General features: G+C 44.7%; 1 protein-coding gene across 1 annotated transcript in view; it reads left to right on the plus strand.

Annotated features, from left to right (window-relative positions):
- Positions 1-19,810, plus strand: part of LOC147894710 (acyl-CoA thioesterase II) — a 143,881-nt gene that overhangs the window by 56,757 nt on the left and 67,314 nt on the right. Inside the window, exons 8-9 of the mRNA XM_087384911.1 lie at positions 4,354-4,441; positions 4,558-4,670. Of these exons, the coding sequence (XP_087241037.1) occupies positions 4,354-4,441; positions 4,558-4,670 (201 nt within the window). The remainder of the gene's footprint in view (positions 1-4,353; positions 4,442-4,557; positions 4,671-19,810) is intronic.

The following is a 19,810-nucleotide window of genomic DNA, read 5'->3' on the forward strand; positions in this document are numbered from 1 at the left end:
ATGCCAACATGCTGAAGATCACTGAAGTATCATTCTGGACAGTAAATATGTGAGATATTTTTTCATTTCTGTACTTTTTCTGCAAAAACAAGCAGGGACAGAGATTCTGCACCATGCCCAGCGCAATGCCTACATGTGGATGCTTGGAGGATATTTGGGGGAAACAAGCACTTGAAAATGCCATGACAGCTTACACAGCAGGAGCAACTCCTAATGCTACATCTACTGTCCTCGCTAGCCTCCAAAAGGTATGCCTAGCACTGATTGAGAAAATTGACAATTTGGAAGCTACAAATGTAGTTCTCTTAAACAGAGAAGGTGCATGTGGATAAGACACTAGCTGAGGTGAAGAAACAGGGAGGGAAAATGCAAGAGGAATGGGATTGAAGTGTAACAGTTGAAAGACATGAAGGTGGCTCCAGAGGGAAACCGCAAGGCTATGGAAGAACTTAAAACAGAAAATGCTATACTGAGGAAGGACATTGCAACCATGCAAGCAACAATGCAAGGAACACATGCCGAACTTGAGCAACAAATCAGCAAGGGTGAGGCAAAGATGCTGGAGTGGAAAGATGTGGTAAAAAAAGGCACAATAGCCCCAAATAAAGAGTTTATCTTTGAAGCTTTAGAGGAGGAAAAGAGAAGAGCCAGTTTATTGTGCCTCCTCCTCCACTCGGGGCCGACCACTCGTACCTTGCCTTCTGTATATCGGCCGCCATGCCAGCAATGAGGAGGGCCCCCTGCCACCCACTCGCGTTTAGATCCATTTTGATCGTGCTCTTGATCCGGTGTACGTGAACCACCTGGCCTTTGACCTTCTAGTCTTACTTGAAGAGGGTATGGACCTCGCACATGCATCAGATACCCTTGTCTCAGTGATACAGAACGTTTCCACCAGATCCTTTCCGAGGACTCGATTTGCACGTGTCCTAGATGGGAGGATGCCCCAAAACCCCTGGTTTGACGATAAGTGCAGAGAGATGAGAGCCCACCTTACACGTGAGCAAGCGCTGAGACATTTGACTTCACGAGAGGCACAACAGATCTCACGTCGAGTGACACGGCGTAAGAAGCGGGCTTTCCTCATACACAGGATGGATGAGGTGATTGGATCCTTTCGCGGAGGAGATCCTACTACGGAATGGGGGCTCTTGTCGGAGGGGAAGTCGCCCATCCCCATCAAAGATTTAGCAGTCTGGCATACATATGCATGCTCTCTCTATGATGTCTCGAGTTAGATACCACCTGATATGTCCTATATGCCTAGACCCACTACGTGTCACTTGTTTACTGCACATAATGTATGGGCTGCCCTTCTCTGGTTTCATGACCGGAGACCACCAGATCAAGATTGAGCACTTTGCACATGGACAGGAGGTCTTGACCCCGGTCCTAGCACATCTGTTCAACCATGCCGTATGCCATGGCTTCCCGCCTCTCTGGAGCACCACCACCATAGTACCGATACACAAGGCAGGTGATCCCATGGACACTAGGAACTCGTGCACTCTTATGATTGGTCACACTCTGGCTAAGATATATGGGTCGGTACTAGAGAGGGAGATTGGTCACGGACAACGGGCTCTTGGGCAAGCAGGTTTTCGGAGACAACACTCCACCCTGGACCACATTTTTACCTTGAGGGCTATCATCGAGGAGGCGAAGTCGAGGCATCAAAAAGTCTACACTTGCTTCGGAGACTTTCGTAAGGCATTTGATGCTATCCCATGTTCCCACCTGATCAGGAGGTTATAGGAGTTGCAGCTCCCAGAGATCATGATCTGGGGGGTTAGGAGTTTATATGAGTCCATCAGAGGGAGGGTATGTGCCCGAGGAGGTCTATCAGACTGGGTTGAGAGTACTATCGGATTAAAACAAGGCTGCTTCCTCTCACCGACTCTCTTCGGGCTCTATATCGATGAGATCACTTTCTTTGTAGATCGTCTAGGTGGAGAGGGTTCACTTTTGACTGACCTGATGGTGCAAATACTGTTGTATGTAGATGACATAGTTCTCATATCATCCTTAGCAAAGGGATTGCAGAAACATCTAGAGGCTCTAGAGATGTTCTGCACAGAGAGAGACTTGACAGTTAACCTTAGGAAAACCAAGGTTTATCTTCAACACCTTGCGAGCATTATCCCGTCGCCATACTTCCACATAATGAGACGAGCTATTGGGGATAGTGAAGTCTTACATATATTTGGGGCTAGTGTTCACCGGACGAGATTTCATGATGATCCATGCAGGTACGGCGTGACTCACACAAGGATGGGGTGCTCTGACCTGCTGTCTAGAGAGGCGGTGCTTCCAGGCACACTTTCAGGACCCTCCAACGAAGGGTTGGCTTTTTGACATGCTAGTGAGATCGATTGCCATGTATGCAGCACCTTTCTGGGGGAGTGATATTTCAGCGACAGAGTGGAAGAGATTTGAGAGGCCACAGGTGATTATGGGATCCGGGATGATTTGGAGCAAGCCCTCAATCCCCCATCAGATTATACAGGCAGAGTTCGCCATGACCCCTCTCTAGGTTGATGCCATCTTTCTAACAGTGACTTTCCTCCACATAGTCTAGGCCTTACCCTAGTGGAGATTACTGAGGCTAGCATTGGAGCATGGAATCTTCCAGGCGACTCGCAGCGAGCGGTGTTGATACAACAAGGTACACATGGGTATCCACATGTTTCGTAGTCACGGCATTTAGATGGACAGACTTCTCCCCTTTCAGCACAGCATGGATGCACCACCCGAGATGATCCGACAAGATGAGATCAACTGTATCATACGGTTGGACCTCCTCCAGCTCCATACAACGAGGGCTTGGGGGGGAGAGGAGTTCCCCACCAAGATCCAGTTCTACCATGACCACTTCCTGAGGGTCTCGGAGCATGGTCTCATCATCAGACCTGAGTACCTCGAGGATAGGAGAGTCTCACATGCATTGAGGATTGCCATTGGTCAGCTGTGAGTCTCATCACATTAGCTGAGGATTGAGGCAGGGAGAGCTGCAGGCATACCCAGAGTGCAGAGGATGTGCACACTATGCCATATGGAGGAGATTGAGACAAAAGAGCACTTTCTATGTGTCTGCCCAGTCTACTATGAGATCCGAGGGCGATATCACTGTCTCTTTTAGGAGGGGCATGGCTTTGGTCCACTTACACGGTTGTTTCATTTTCCCGATCAAGTTTGTGTTAGGCTCTATCTGATTGAGATGCGACAACAGAGAGATATATTGATGCAACAGACCAGAGAGCGGCAGGGATTGATGCCACAGGTCACCAAGATTGATAGAGCACAAACACTTATTACAGATTTCAATGCATCTTAGTCAACTGCCGGTGAGGCTGAGGGAGAGGAACTTGATACTCTTCTGATATTTTGCTACTCTACTATTTTGTTCACTAGCTTAGCACTTTAGCTTTCAGCAAGGGCCTTAGTGAGCCCTTTGCTTCAGCAATTAGTGGCTTGTATGAGTTACCTTTTGTTTTGCACTTTGTCTCATAGGCCTGCGAGGCCTCCTTCAGATGTTAATACATCTTTCTTTCTTTCTTTCTCTCTTTCATTAGATGCTTTTTTTGTGCTTTGTTCTCCTGACAGTCTCAGTTGCCTTATTTGTTCTGGAAGGGCGTTTTCCCATCTACTCTTGCATACTATATGATATACCCCATACATGAAGAGGTGCATGCACGTAGTATGAATGGTGCGCTGAAAGCCCTTTAGGGAGAATATTGTAATTCAATCTTAAGACCTCTACTAGTGAGAGAGATACAGGCAGATCATGTGAGGCAATATCCTGGACATATTGTAGCAGATTGTGCATCAAAGAATCAGTGTCTGTTTAGCTAGTGGATGGTGCGCATCTTGCTGCAGTTGAAGTTTGATTTGTTGTTGTAGCTGTTCAAAGTATGAATTCTAAGAATATGACGGAACATATTTTAAAATGAATTTGTCAGTGGGTTCATTTTTATAGGAAGAGAAATGCAATTGAATACAATTCCTCCTTTGAATATTTCCAAGCATCTCATGTATACACGACAAATAAATCTCTTCCATTAGCTGCATCCATTTTCAGAGGAAGAAAAGTGTGATTGACAAATACACACATTCTCTCTCTCTCTCTCTCTCTCTCTCTCTCTCTCTCTCTTTGTGACTTTTGTCGATGTATCTCACACTTGGCTCTAAGCGTTTCAAGAAATTTGTTGCTTACTAATGCAAACAAGAAGTCAAAGCTAGGACCAACCAGGTGCAATCCCAGAAAGGAACACTTGCAATGTTTATCAGGCATTTTCATTTCTGGAATTTTGCTGTGGATCCGGTCCCACATGAGTCATTTATGCTTCCCTGCAGGCCTTGGCAGCAGCCAGTAAATCTGTTGATCCTTCGCTTCTCATACACAGTCTCCACTCATATTTTTTACGTACTGGAGATAACAACTGTAAGACAGTCATAGGGTCTATGAATTGCTATTATGAAGCTAATTTGCATGTTTCATAGTCACCCCTTTTGTTTAGAGACCCTTATATTCTAACTACTGATCTGCTTGTACTGCAGTGCCAATTATTTATCATGTTGATCGAGTTCGTGATGGCCACAGCTTTGCAACTCGTCACGTCACTGCCATGCAACAAGGACATACAATTTTTGATATGATGGCATCCTTTCAGGTGCATTCTCTAGAGCCTGCTAGCCGGCAATATGGCTGAGTCTGACCTTATCTTCAAGATACAAACTGTAGCCAATCATGTGTATAAGTTGAAGTATTGCTCATGGACTTTGGAGATGTGATTACCAAGTCTTGTTGGTTTTGTTTATGAGGATGACTTTGGCAGTAAACCTGGGGTTTTTGAATTCAGCCAAATGTGACATACATAAGAGTGTGTCCCTGAAGACATGCTGAAGGAAATAGTGCCTCTCTTCTAGCAAGCACATGAGCAACAAAGAGGCATGAGCATCCAAATCGCATCATAGATCCAATCCAGCATAGTGTGTATGGGAAGCACGGTTTATTAGAGTTGTGCAAATTAGCATATTGCCTAATCAATTATCAATTAAATTCTGCTTAAGATTAATCACTTAAACACACATAAAACCATAGATCTCACAAGGATTCCATCGTAGCCGTGAGCAAGTAAGTAAAAGAAATATAGAAAAGCAAAAGCTACACCACCCGTCCTATAGTCATTTCCTCATCATCCCCCCCCCTCTCCCTCCTTTGCTAAACCAAAGCCTCTCGTCTGCCTCTCGAGAAAGCAAGTTGAAAAGTGGTGGTAGTGCGTGATCCAAAGCTCCCTCCCCTGTTCAATCCTCCATCATGCGGAACATCTCTCCCCCTCTCTTGTGGCTACAAAATAATGGAGGGTAAGTACTCCCACCTACTCCAATACAACCCCCTTTGTAAGGCTGCAAAGTGCAATGGGTAATTGACTTAGACATCAAGATAGTTCCGGCAAGTCCAAAAGCTAGAACTCTCTTGAGAGGGGCTGCCCGGGGCGAGGCTTTGGACCTGGGGACAGAGAGAAAGGCAGAGCAGCTCCTGTGCAGACACTGTGGGAAAGGTGTCCTGGTCCGAGGAAGGGGCAGACTGGAACTGAGAGAGAAAGCCAAGCTCTAGCAAAGAGGGATTGGGCAAGGGTGGATGTTGCAAGGCGGGAGAAGAGGGGAGGCACACGGAAGTTGGAGCTAGGGATGCTTACTTGGAAACATGCATTGGTTGTCCTTCCCTAAAGATGCATCGGTTCTCCTTCCCTAAAGATGGAAGTATTGGTGGAACCCCCAAGTTGCATTTAGTCCACAGCGGACAACATCTATCGGTGGATGTTCATACTTTGCCACTTGGTCGATGAATTCACCCAACTTTATCCATTAAAGTCCAAGTCATATGTCTTTGCATGCTTGAAACAATTTCTTGCTATGACTGAGAATGAAAGTGGACCCAAGCTGGTCACACTCTGCCTTATAGGGGGGGTGAGATATGTCTCGAGAGTCGGCTGATTTCTTAGCTTCTTGCGGTATAATTCATAAATGTATTGTGCCATACACATCACAAGAAAAGTGTGTTGCAAAACACAAAAATAGAACTTTGATGGAGATGGCATGATGCATGATGAAGGGTAAGTCTTTGCTTGACAAATTTTGGTTGGATACCATTATATGTGCAAATTATATCTTGAACAAAGGTCACCACCATGGCATTGAAGACTATAACTTCCTATGAGGCTTGGATAGATCATAAGCCAGATAGTGTTTGGATGCCTTATTTATACACATGTTCCATCTCAATTACGGCAGACGCGTGAGGACAAGGCATTTAAATACATCATCATTGGTTATATTTTAGAAAGTAAAGGCTATCCGGTTATCCCATCCCAGTATTGGAAAGATTATTATCAGTAGGGGTGTTGGCTTTGCTGAAAAATCTTTTATGCCATTGCTGGACTGTCAAAAACAGCCAACCATTGTTGCTTCTGATGCCTTTGATGTAGGCTCACAGAAGCAAAAGGATGCACAAGAGTGGAGCAAGAAGTGGAAGCTGTCACATCAACTAGTAGGATGAAAATGAAAGTACAAAGTACTATATAAGCGAACCCTACGACCTAGTGTCCTAGTGCTACCACTAGTACTAGGTGACCAAAGTGCCAATAACTAAAGCTACATGGCACATACCAGGGCCTAGAGGGCATCAATACGACCGGGAGAAGATGGCCTACAAACCCCCCTCCATGGTATGGGCTGAAGTATTCTGTAAACGTCTCAGAATACCTGGTATTTTCTGGTCATGGTGGCACATGTTCATCCAAAAGGATATAGCCACCTATGAATGTAAGGTATGCTAGATCATGTAGCAAAGGGAACCAAGTGTACAGCCTGTCGAAAGACTCGAACTTGGGACGAGGAAGTGCCTTTGTAAACATATCTGCTATGTTGTCCTCTGTGGGAAGGTAGGACAACTCTATGTCTCTTGCTGACAACCGCTCTCGAACATAATGACAGTGAACTCAATGTGCTTGGTACGTGCATGAAACACTGGATTACGCGCAATGGCCAAAGCACTCTGGCTATCAGTGTAGACCATAGTGGAGGATGTCTGGCGAATACCAAGATCTGTAAGTAATTGTCGAAGCCAGACACACTCTACTGTAGCGGTGAAGGCTGCCCTATACTCAGCCTCACAGCTGGATGTGGCAACTGTTGGCTGCTTCTTGCTGAGCCAAGAGATACATGAACTGCCAAGCAAAAACCAGTTGCCGGTATTTGACGCTCTGGTGTCGGAACAACCTGCCCAGTCACTATCCGTGTAAGCATGCATGGTAAGTGAACCCTGATCACCATAGAAGAGGGCTAAATCCTGAGTGCCTTTGAGATATCTGAAGACTGTCTTCACTGCATACTGGGCATGTGCATGAACCTGCTGAGCTGGGATACTGCATACTGTAAGTCAGGTCTGGTGTGGCATAAGTAAATGAGACATCCAACAGCCTGTTGGTAAAGAGTGATATCACATGGTGGGCTCCCATCATGAGCTGAAAATTTGAAGCCAGGGTCCACTGGAGTAGAGATTGGCTTGCAATCCTCAAACTGAAAACGATCAAGGAGATGTCCAATACATTTGGACTGTGACATCATGATACCCCCCTCAACATGAGCAAACTGAATGCCCAAGTAATAGTGCAGCTATCCTATGTTTGAAATTTCAAAAGCTTGCTGCAAATCAGCCTTGAAAGTTGCAATATGCTGAGTATCAGGGCCCATGATCAGCATGTCATCCACATATGAAATCAGCACTAAAAAATCAGATCCACTCCCATGGACATAAAGAGTGGGCTCTGTGGGGCTATTCTGAAAACCAAGGGATAGTAAGTGTGCATGAATTTTAGCATACCATGCCCTGGGTGCCTGCTTCAAACCATAAAGGGCTTTTCTCAGCCGGCATACCTTGTGTTCAGAGCCAACAACCTCAAAGCCAGGAGGTTGTGTCACATAAACTTCTTCTTGCAGATCCCCATGAAGAAAGGCAGTCTTGATGTCAAGCTGGTGCACTTGCCAATGGTGATGGGTTGCAATGGCAATGACACATCTAATAGTAGTTATCCTGGAGGTGGGAGCAAAGGTCTCCTCAAAGTCAATGCCTTGTTGTTGGGCATACCCTTTTGCAACAAGACGTCGATCTATGCTACCATCAGATTTCCTTTTTAATTTGTAGACCCACTAGGTACCAATGGTATGCTTGTCGCAGGAGGGAGATCTACTAATTCCCATGTGTCATTTTTGGCAATAGATTGTAGCTCAGCTCTCATTGCATCCATCTCTTTGCTGTCAAAAGCATCTTTATGGCACAAAGGCTCTTCATTGCAAGCTGTAGCAAGGAGTGCAAACTCAAGAAAATGACCATGCATCTGTCTATTCCCTGATCTTGTTCGGGCAGCAAGAGGTTGATCTTGTTTGCTGTCCCTTAATGTGTCAAGAAGCCATGTGGGAACTTGCCTTTGCTGTCTATTGACAGCTCTTTCTTCAATCACTGCATCATGAATAGTGGGATCATTTTGTGCTGGAAGAGGAACCTGCAAATCAGCATGGGATGCTAGCTGATCATTGCTTGTTGGAGGGCTTGTAGGAGGCTCATGTTGCTGGTCAAAGTCCCCCTTTGAGGGAAGCATAGGTAACCAAGAGTTAAAGGCATCAAACATGTCAACTTCTGGCTTAGCTTTGCAGTCCACAAGAGGAGAAGCCAAATGTTCAGCAAAGATTACATCTCTACTAACAATAATCTTCCCAGTATTTGGTTAATACAACCAATACCCTCTGCTCTCCTGGTTGTAACCAATAAATATGCATTTGATTGCCTTGTCATCAAGCTTATGTCTTAGCTGAGATGGTACATGAACATATGCAAGAGACCCAAAAACTCTCATGTGTGAAAGTGAAGGCTTCTTGCCTTTCCATGCTTCATAAGGTGTAACATTACTCAATGCCCTTGTAGGTGATCGATTCAGCACATAGTTAGCACACATCACTGCATCAAGCCAAAATTTATTGGGCAAGGACTTGGCCTTAAGCATGCATCTTGCCATCTCCATAGTGGACCTATTCTTCCTTTCAGGAATAGGATTATGGTGAGGAGTGTAAGGAGTAGTGCATGAGTGAACAATGCCCCGTGAAGACAAAAATGCATCAGACTCCTTCAACATATACTCTCCCTCCCTATCTGTGTTGAGGGTGACAAGCTTGCATCCTGATTCATTCTCAACCATATTCAGCCACCTCTGAAAGCATGAGAACACTTCAGATTTGGATTTTAAAGCATACACCCAGCAATATCTTGTGAAGTCATCAATTAGAGTCATGAAATATTTGTACCCCCCAATGGCATTTGTCCTCATTGGGCCACAGACATCACTGTGCACTAGCTGCAATTTCCTTTGTGAGAATTTTGGACAATTCTTTTAAAAAAGAAACCGATGCATCTTACCCAAAAGACAACCCTCACACACATGTTTGGAAATTGTGTGAGTTGTACATCATTTGCCATGCCCTGTGAATGTAACTTGGCAAGAGCTCTGTAATTGAGATGACCCATTCTCTCATGCCAAAGATGAGTTTCAACAAGTAGTGAATCTGAAATAGCAAATGCTTCAATAGAAAGTGCAGCTGAGTGATGATCAAGGTGATAAAGCCTCTTTTGCAAAGTGCCAGTGAGAACTATGGCATTGTCATCACGAAGATCATATACTAGGCATCTGTATCCATCAAAATCACTCTGAAACCTGAAGTGGCAATTGCTGAAATTGAAATCAAGTTGACTTCAATTCCAGGCACAAAAAGAACATTTGTCAAAGTGATAGGATGGCTTGAAATGGATGTGAGCTGCACATCTCCAATTCCTTTTACAGCATAGGAAGCATTATTAGCACATGTGACAGTCCCCCCTCGAGGTGCATTAGCTAAGGAATGAAACAACTGTCTGCAAGAAGTGACGTGCTTGGAAGCACCACTATCAAAATACCAAGACTGAGCATCATTAGCAGTAAAGAATGCATCAACTTTGGAGGGATTAAAGGAGCAATGGACAGCCCATGCCCAATCATCCTGGAGAGCATGTGCATGTGAGGCATCTGCTGGCTCGTGGGATTCAATTGCATGTGAGGCATTAACTGTCAATCTTGCTTTCTTTTTCTTCGAAGCAATGCGCGTCCTGCATTCTGAAATTTCATGCCCTGGCTTGCGACAACTTCTTTGACTTATCTACTATATTTTGAGATGCATTGGAGGAATTGCCGACGTTAGGCGCATATTTAGGCTTGCCCATAGGCTTGAAGCCTTGCCTTTTCCTGTCTGCTGTGAAGCAAATGCAGGATCAGGAATAGTAGCTTGCCTATTAGCATGACTTTGCTCTTCCTGCAATAGCAAAGTGACTAACTGATCAAAGGAGTAGTGGTCTGGATTACCCATGGCCACTAGTCAAAGGGTTGTAGCAAACCCTTGATATGTATCTAGCAGCCCATTCAATGTGGTACTGACAAGCTGAGAATTTGGCACCACCTCATCAATATTGGCAAGTTGTTCCATGAGGTCCTTGACCTTTGTCAAGTATGCATCCATAAAGTCACCTTCATTCATGCTGACTTCTTGCAATTGCCTTCTTAAATATGCAACACGTCCCTCATTGTGAATTTGATAAAGAGAAACCAATTTGTCCCAAGCATCCTTTGCTGTCCTGCATGACTGGATGTGTGGAATAATGATTCTCTTGCCTGATAAAGCAATACAGGAATGTGCATTTGCATCTCTTGCATCCCATCTTGTTTGTTCCCGAGTTGGAGGAGCAGCAACAGGGGTGCTAGAGGATAAAGCATCAGGAGGAGTACCCTCTGCAGAGGGACCAGCAGTAGGGGCAGCCACTGTAGCATTGACTGGCCTCAGATCAACCCCAGAAACAATGTTCCAAAACTGCCTTGCAACAAGAATATGTTTGATGAGATAAGACCACATCGGATAGTTGGTGCCATCCAACTTATCATCTTCACGTAGAATGCCAAATAAATCATGATTGTTGCCAGTCATTGCAAATGGGACAAGTCAAAGAGCACTGACAAAATGACCCAAAAGATAGCCTCAAGGCTTGCAACTGCAAAAAATAGGACTTGCTGTCCGAATCTGAGAAAGCCCCAAAATAAGCTCTAATTTGCAAATGTGATCAAATGGCGTGCAATTTCTTGCCAAAACATTCATTGCAAATCTGAAAGTATTGTGCAATCTGCCTGCAATAGACCTAAAAGCCCCAATTTGTAGAGCAAAATTGAGCCAAAAATGGGACAAATTCAGGAAAAGCCCCAAATTGTCTGCAAATCTACAATCTACCTGTAAAATTGTAGCCCGAATGCAAAAGCCCCAAATGTCACAAAAAAATTCTAGATCTGTTGCAATGTCTGCTCCGGACGGTACGGAATGTATGGCCGGTATGGAACTGTACGGACGCCGAGGTACGAAAATGTACAGAAATCGAAAAATGTACAAAAATCAAACTGCACGAAAATCGAAACTGCATGGAAATCCGTACAACTGTACGGACATGTTCTGACGCGCTGTACGGACGGCCGTACGGAATCGTACAGACATGGATTTTTTTCGGTTGACGTGTCGTATGAAAATCCGTACGACTGTATGAAATTGTACGGACAGCAGGTCGCGGGGTCGCGTCGAAGCTGTGTGGGACGTCCGGTAGTTGAGCTTGACGATGGAGCTGAAGTGCAGGAGTTGGAGTTGGAAGCAAGAAGCTATGAGTAGGGAGTAGGTTCGGGAAGGAAGTGCTCTGATACCATTGTAGGCTCACGGAAGCAAAAGGATGCACAAGAGTGGAGCAAGAAGTGGAAGCCGTCACATCAACTAGTAGGATGAAAATGAAAGTACAAAGTACTATATAAGAGAACCCTAGGACCTAGTGTCCTAGTGGTACCACTAGTACTAGGTGTCATAAGACACAAAGTACTAGGTGACCTAAGTGCCAATAACTAAAGCTACATGGCACATACCAGGGCCCAGAGGGCATCAATACAACCGGGAGAAGATGGCCTACATTTGAGACATTGCTGCCCTTGTTCAAAGTCTGCTTCAAACTTTGGTGAGTCCATGCTCCAACTCAGCCACCAATAGGTGGCTCACAGCCACAAAAAGATTCCGATTTTCAGCCTGAAATCTCCCCACATTGATCACGCTACCACAAAAGGAGCAGTGACCGAAGAGAGGGCTGTTATAAGGTAACTAAAAACAGTCCCTAGATGGCTGTTAGATACAATAAAGGACAACAAACAGGCTGAGCCTTTGTCTGCCTGCACAGAAGCAGCTTCTCGCCACATGCAAGGACACTCAGTTTGCAGTGAAGAGCCATTGTGTCACAAGGATGCCTTTGATAGCAAGGATTGGATGGCTGCTATGTAGTCTAAGCTAGATTCGATTCATCAGAATGGTACTTGGGACTTGTGTGATTTAGCTGAAGGCAAACATGCTTATACGCACCGGGTGGCTATATAAACTCAAAAGGAAAGCTAATGGCTGTGTTGGGCACTGCAAAGCCGGTCTTTTTGCAGGAGATTATGCTCAGCACATGATTTTGGCGAAACATTTGCACCCACCTTTCGCATTACAACTATCAAATGTGTCATTGCTATTGCAGCCCATCATCATTGGCAAGTGCATCAACTGGATATCAAAATGGCCTTCCTTCATGGAGACTGACTTGAGGAGGTGTATGTTGCTCAGCTTCTAGTTTTGAGCTCAAAGGATCTGAAAATAAGGTATGCTGCTATGCGTGATGGTGTTTATGGTTTTCAACCTTATGAGTGACTATCATGAGATTAAAACTGCACACTGTTGTGTTTTTTAGAGGATGAGTTTGGGCATGTTCCTAGATTCATTTGGATATATGCTTCGGCCGTATTAGCGGACATGCAAGTTTCACCTTGTGAAGTTTTCGTCCATGTTGCGGCCTGTTGGTATTGCGATAATTCTTTCTATCATACGTGGTTCGTTGCCCTATCAACTAGATTTAGATGCTCATCTAGGAGAGACTAAATTGAAATCGTCTTCACAAGCAGTTGCAGCTTGAATGAAGAGTTGTCAGACTACTTTTTGATTAGCCTTCTCCTTTAGTGCTAGCCTTCATGATGGTGTTTGAGTCTGCACTTCACCTCTGGAGTGCCAACAGAAACTCAGTACGAAGACTTTGTATAAATGGATGCTCAAGTATGTGTGGGTGTGTGTATTTGTATGTGTGAGAGCATATGTTTATACTATGTTCTACACCCACTGTTGGGCACTGATGACGTGAGTGGGGATGTCATAGAAGCTAGTCACTGCTATACGTGATGGAGTTTATGGTTTTCAATCTTATGAGTGACTATCATGAGATTGAAACTGCACTATGTTGTGTTTTTAGAGGTTGAGTTTGGGCATGTTCCTGGATTCGTCTAGATATATGCTTGCGCAAAGCCTTTTATGGTTTGAAACAGGCACCCCTGCCTTTGTATGCCAAGATACATGCTTATCTTTTAAGACCTGATTTTCAGAATCTACTCAGCATATCACAGCTTTTAAAGCTGATTTGCAGAAATTATTTGAGATGACAGACTTGGCCAGATTCCCTACTATCTTGGCATTCAATTTGCATGATTCAGTACAAATAATTGGATAGCTCTTATACAAGCATAAATTTGGGGATTGTAAACTAGTTTCTACACCTTTGGAACTTGGTTTCCCTTCTCCTTGGATGATTTTACTGAGCCTTTTGATGTCACCCTCTATCAGCATGTAGTTGGATGCTTGACATATTTGTGTCACACATGGCCTGAGCTTCAGATTGCTGTTTCCCAGTTTAGGAAATTCATGCATAGTCCCAGTATACAGCATTGGCAAGTAGTAGAGCATGTGTTCAGATATTATTCTTCACTTACTCTACATGCATTTATAGACAGTGATTGGGGAGGATGTTATGACACTAGAGTGTCCACACAGTGGCAACTATTTCATGTGTGGAGCTTCATGTTTGGCAAGAAGCAAGCTACAGGTGCTACCTCTAGTGGTGATGCTGAGTACAGGGCAGCCTGCACAGGTACAATGGTTTCGGAAACTTCTTGCCAATCTCAATGTTGGTTAGACATGCTTGATCAAGGTGAGCTCAACGGAGGCGGGATGTGTAGAAAGGCTTGAGGATGGGAGATTCCAGCATTGGATCCTGAATGTGTCTATACCCGCATGTCGTCATTGGCGTGGACCTTTCTTGAGACAACTTATTGAAAGCATCCCGGGACATGGACAACTAAATTGTGGGAGGATGTTTCAATAACCTAGAGTTTAAGAAGTACAAGCAGGAGGGAGTCTCCTTGGAGATCTTAACGATCAGCGATTGAGATCCCTAATGAGAGGCAAAGTTCTCTAGACTCTCATGTAGCCTTTGTCACTTATTTAGCCAACAACATCATGACAGACTGCTCGAGAGATTGGACAAATTTTATGCGGGTGATTGGGCTATTACAAAGGTGGAGCCATGGGCATCTTGATAGGCAGGATGATGTCAGTCCACTCCCCAATATGCTTCACTTGGAGCAGTCCTATTGAAGACTCCTTCAAAATGGGGTGCGGTTTCTCGATGTGTTGCCAGAGGAGGAGGAGATTCAATAGGCCACAATAGGGATTGGCGGTAGCTTGTATGGTTGGGCTAGGTGGGTAGCTGATGCTATTCAGAGTAGTGTAAACAAAACTTGTTGACGTGTCATGGATAATGTCGTCAAGGTTGGGGCGTAACCACGAAGTCAAGACCTTAGCTAACATCTTGTAGGCGGTGTCGAAAAGGGTGATCTGGCGCCATTGTCGGATATTTGAATGGTTTCCCCCTTTTAAGATCAAACAAATCCACCCCCAAGTGAGTGACTAGGGGAGCCAACTTTGAGTTGAAGATCTCTAGGAAGGCCAACCGCAAGGGGGGATGAATGACCTCCCAAAAGTTTTTGAAGAAAGATAGTGTTAGGCCATTCTCACTTGTGCCCTTCTGTGGGGTGGGAGGGCTTTCGTGTATTGCACTAGGGAGGCCCTCTTGCTCCTCTTCTAGATAGAGGCTCTAGGCTCTTTTCTCCGTTCTCAGGTGGCAGGCCTAGCAAGTGCGCGCCTCCCGATTCAGCAGGAGGTTACTTGATTTTGAGCTTGCAAATGATAGGGCTCTTTTTGTGAAGGGCACTGTTGAGAGCTTAGAGGGAGTTCAGGATGCCTAGAGGTGTACTATCAGATCAATTGTACCAAATTGTTGATTTCCTCATGGCAATTGAGGAGACCTTGGACTAGGGGGGCCTCTATTGGCTTCCATTGGATTCCGCGGGGTCAGACAATGTGGTATCTTGGTTGTCAGGTGGGCATTCACATTTCAGTAGAGCAGCAAATTACACCGGTGCTAGAGAGTTTGCAGTGCAAACTTCTTTATTGGAGCTCGCCCAAGGCAAACCATCGTGGCCAACTAGGTCCTGCTAGCCAAGCCTAGCACATAGCCTCTTGTTGGTGCTTTCACAAGGGATGCATGGGACAGCTCAGGCGCTTGGTGTGCCTTCTTGTGGGCAGGATTGGATGGCACTCAAAACACTAGAGCCAAGGTTGCTTGGGAGATGGTGATTTTATCCAAGAGGATGGAGGACTTGGCATCATTAATCCAAAGATGCATAATAGAGCCTTGCTTGGCAAGCTTATAATGTGTGGCCTCACCCCAGGTTCAGATCCTTGGAAGCTCTTGCTTCGGCAAGGGCTTCTCAGAAACACTCCTTGCACAGGAGGACAGTGGCAACAGTCTCATTGTTGGATCTTCTCAAAGGCTCCCTAGGGTCCTTGTTGATGAGGAACTTACATAGGGTATGGTAGCGTTTTGTGGGTAGACTCATTCGAGGTAGCCCATTGTGTCGAGAAGGGAGAGAGAAAGAGCTGTGCAAGAGAAAAGGCGAATGGAAGACAATCACCATAAGCAAGAGCAAGATTGAGACAAGGTGTTTTCCATCAAGGAAGGGTGGGTGTCTCTACAACGTTAAGGGTCACATCCTTTTTTACTAATACATTTTTCAAGAACACACTTCTAACTACGAAGATCCTATCAAACTCGCATCCATACCTCACTACTCCATTTAGATTCCATTTCCATACATGTGTCCTTCCTTGTTTATCCATAGCCCTCTATTTTAATCTAAATCTATTACATTGAAGTTTGCTCTTTTGTCCATACTGTGGTCTTCGTCTCTTTGGTCTTTTCTGGTGTCAACATTTATTCCCCTCATTACAATTTCCATGTCTTCTAACTGCAAAAATCCTATCAAACTCTCATCCATACCCCACTACTCCACTTGAAGTCCATTCCCATACATGTGTCCTTCCTCATTTATCCATAGCCCTCTATTTCAATCTAAATCTATTACATTGAAGTTTGTTCTGTTGTCCATACTGCATTCTTCGTCTCTTTAGTTTCTTCCGGTATCAACATTTATTTCCCTCATTACAATTTCCACGAGTTTTCCATGGAAAAGACGAAGCACCGGAAGAGGTGCTTCCATGATTCATAGTTTGTTTGAGGCTGCACTCCTCTAGACTCCCTTGCTGTGTGCTTGCACATTGCTAGACCTCTCTCGGTCTCTTTTTCTTTTCTTTTGATTACATTGGTTCATAAAAAACATGAATTATTTTAGTGGTGAAAAGAAACAAAGACGAATTATGATGAACGAAGGCGGCGTCTATTTGCCATTGGACGTCTTAGTATGCTATAAAGAATTTGATGCAATGCATACATTTGAAGGGCTAAAGGGGTCAGGATCCTCTTTGCCACATGTCAAAGTCTCCTTCAATATGGATGAATGGTCAAGATTATGTCGTTTTCCTTTAAGCAAGAAAACTTCCAGCTTTGAGGGACCAAATTTTTGCACGTCGCCTCTTCTTCATGAATTGATGTGCATGTGATCAAAGGGTTTTAGACCCTTTTGGACCTGATGGAGCTGACAGTTTTGAAAACCCTCGACTCTAACTAAGAATTCCAGCACATACATAGTCACAAGAAACGTTTCGTTTGTTTCATCGTTTCGCTGTTTCGACAGGTTTTGTTTTGTTTCGTTTTGTGTTGTCATGCGAAACGGATAGGTTTCGAATTGATACTTAATATATACCCTTATAGGTACAAAAAGATATGTTATTTCGACAGGTTTTGTTTTGTGTTGTCATGCGAAACGGATAGGTTTCGAATTGATACTTAATATATACCCTTATAGGTACAAAAAGATATGTTATATTTAAGTTAGAGTGAACAAAGAGAAATATAAAGTCAAGATACTAAAAGGAAATTCAAAACATAAACACCTTGGATTCTAGAAAAAACGGGGCAAAAACGTTTATTTTGATTTGGGCGAAACAAAGGTTTCGTTGAGAGCGTTTCGTCCTATTTCGAAACGTTTCGTATGTTTCGCGTTTCGAGGTTTCGAAGAGGACGAAACGGGTTTTCATGTGACTATGAGCACATAGGCGTTCTGCTCTCGTCTATGCGCTCCTTCTACTTCGCTTCTACGCTCCTTCCTCTTGCAATTCACTGGTTTGCTGCCGTTTCTTGCTTTTGTGTTTGGGCTGCTAATACTGCCTCTTCTTGTTTCTGTGTTTCTTGCTACTCAAGAACTACAACAGTTAAAAGAGGAGCAAAGGCACAACTGCGACGACCTACAGCTCTTAACAAACAAAGTTAGCACACAATACCGCGTAGGCGGGCAATCAAAGGCAAATGTAGAAGACTCAATACAGCATAGCAGCGACGACTCATCAAGAGAGCATAACAAAGAAGGTATTCGACCACACAACAGAAGTAGAGGCAATGCAGGCAGTGACACAACCCACGAGCAGCAAACAATGGTCAATGCTATGACCTACAAGATAACAATTCTTCACAAGAGATTGGCATACAATAGCATAGCAAAGCCAGGACAAATACTCCTTCCACGCAATGCACAGGCTGGAAAGCATTATCGCGACCATGTATGACCAAAGCAGAGGTCCATAGATCTCATAGCATATAGGGACTAGAACTCTTGCTGCAAAGCAAGTCTGCTTCGAGTAACACCATGGTATCACGACGATGGCGAATTCTAGAAGTTTTTCCTCAATTGATCAATGAAGGGCCCACTTCTTCGGTTCTTCGCTACTACTTAAACCTGGAAAAGAGGGCTAGGTGTCGGGATTCTCCAAGTACGTCCAAAAGAGCAACTCCTACTATGTGTGTGGTTTGAAACACTGCTTCTAGAGTGAGCGGCCTGTGTGCCAATCCAGCAGTAGGAAGCAACTGCTCCAAGGCTGCTCTACTTCTTGCTTCAGCCTCTATTTCTTGATGTCGTCTTTTCTGCTTCTACTGCAAATAGAGAAGGTCTTTCAAGAGGCAAATCATAAAAAAGATCTGATTTCTTGGATGCTTAACTTCTTGGAGTCCCACAAACAGGTCTTAAACACTCTCCCCATGATCTCTCCTTATGAAATGTGAAGTGTTTGCAATAGGATCCATAGGGATTTATGATGGGCAGTGTACGCACATCGGGTGGGTATAGTTGTATAGTAGGTAGGCTTAATCCTTTGGACCATAGAGCCGGCGTCCACAAGAAAGAAAGGAAAAATTTTTTTAAGAGTCTTCAAACTATCGAAGGGTCTATGAGACTGAAAGAACGAGATACAATGACATAAATGGATGGAGCATCCAGGTGGGCATCAACACCCATGAGAGATACAACATAATCATAGAAGCACTAATACATAAAAATGTATTTGCCCATGGAGAGGATGGGAGCTATGGTGTGGCATCACTGCGATGATCCTCTGAAAGCTTGGTGGAGGGGTCAACCCAAGGGGAGCCTAGTGGTGTACGAGGCCACGGTGGCATAAAACCTATAATAGAGTGTCAGTGGCATCGGTGTGTGTGGCCTGGTAGGGTCTCCTAGCTGTGGCCCTCATGCGTCAGACAAGTGCCACTGTCACCCCCACTGGCCGTGTCTCTGGTCTAGTGAATATGGAAGGAAGATCCCCTAGCCTCATTTGTACATCAACCCGCTGGTGATTTTGTTGTATTTCTTGCTCTGTCTGCGTTGTTCCCTTGGGGCCTACTGGTCCATGCCATATGGTTGGAAAAACTCAACCTGAGTGGAGTCTGGCTATACACCTTGATCTCACCTATGTGTCTTGAATAGGTTGGATGGGCGAGAGCCCTCTCGCATGTGGGATATGCTTGAGTGGTAGCGGATTAGTGTTTTCGGTGGCTTCTTTGATTGTGGGAGGACCATGGGGCCCATGGTTGGAGCAAATGCGAGTGGATGGTGGCCCATGGGGCCCATTGTTGGAGCAAATGTGAGTGGATGGGAAGTGCTACTACTGTGTAGAGAGAGGCCTCGAGCTTGACATCACACCGTTTGGGGACCTACCCCACATCACATAGGATTTTGCAGGGGGCCCTCCAAATTGTGGCTCGGACCTGGAGGATGCAATGGGACTTCACTTGGCGCACTGCAGTTTGGTTAACAAAGGAGGGTCATGCCCATTCTATCGAGATATTTTGACCAGCCTATAGGTTTGTTGGACAAAGTGTCTTTCGGTTGGACGTGCAGGACTCGATTCCTTCATCTCATTAGCAGCATGTATCCTCACTCGAGGATAGTGTTTGGGAGGCGATGTCCAACATCACTTCTTGAAACATCTGGGTCGCCCATTGCAATGTGGTGATGGGAGGCCATGAGTAGATACACCTCCACCAGCCACCCTGTTTGCCATTTTC

Source organism: Dipteris shenzhenensis, chromosome 14 (genome assembly GCF_047967505.1).
Source record: "Dipteris shenzhenensis isolate YYH24624 ecotype China chromosome 14, Dip_SZ_1.0, whole genome shotgun sequence".
NCBI lineage: Eukaryota > Viridiplantae > Streptophyta > Polypodiopsida > Gleicheniales > Dipteridaceae > Dipteris > Dipteris shenzhenensis.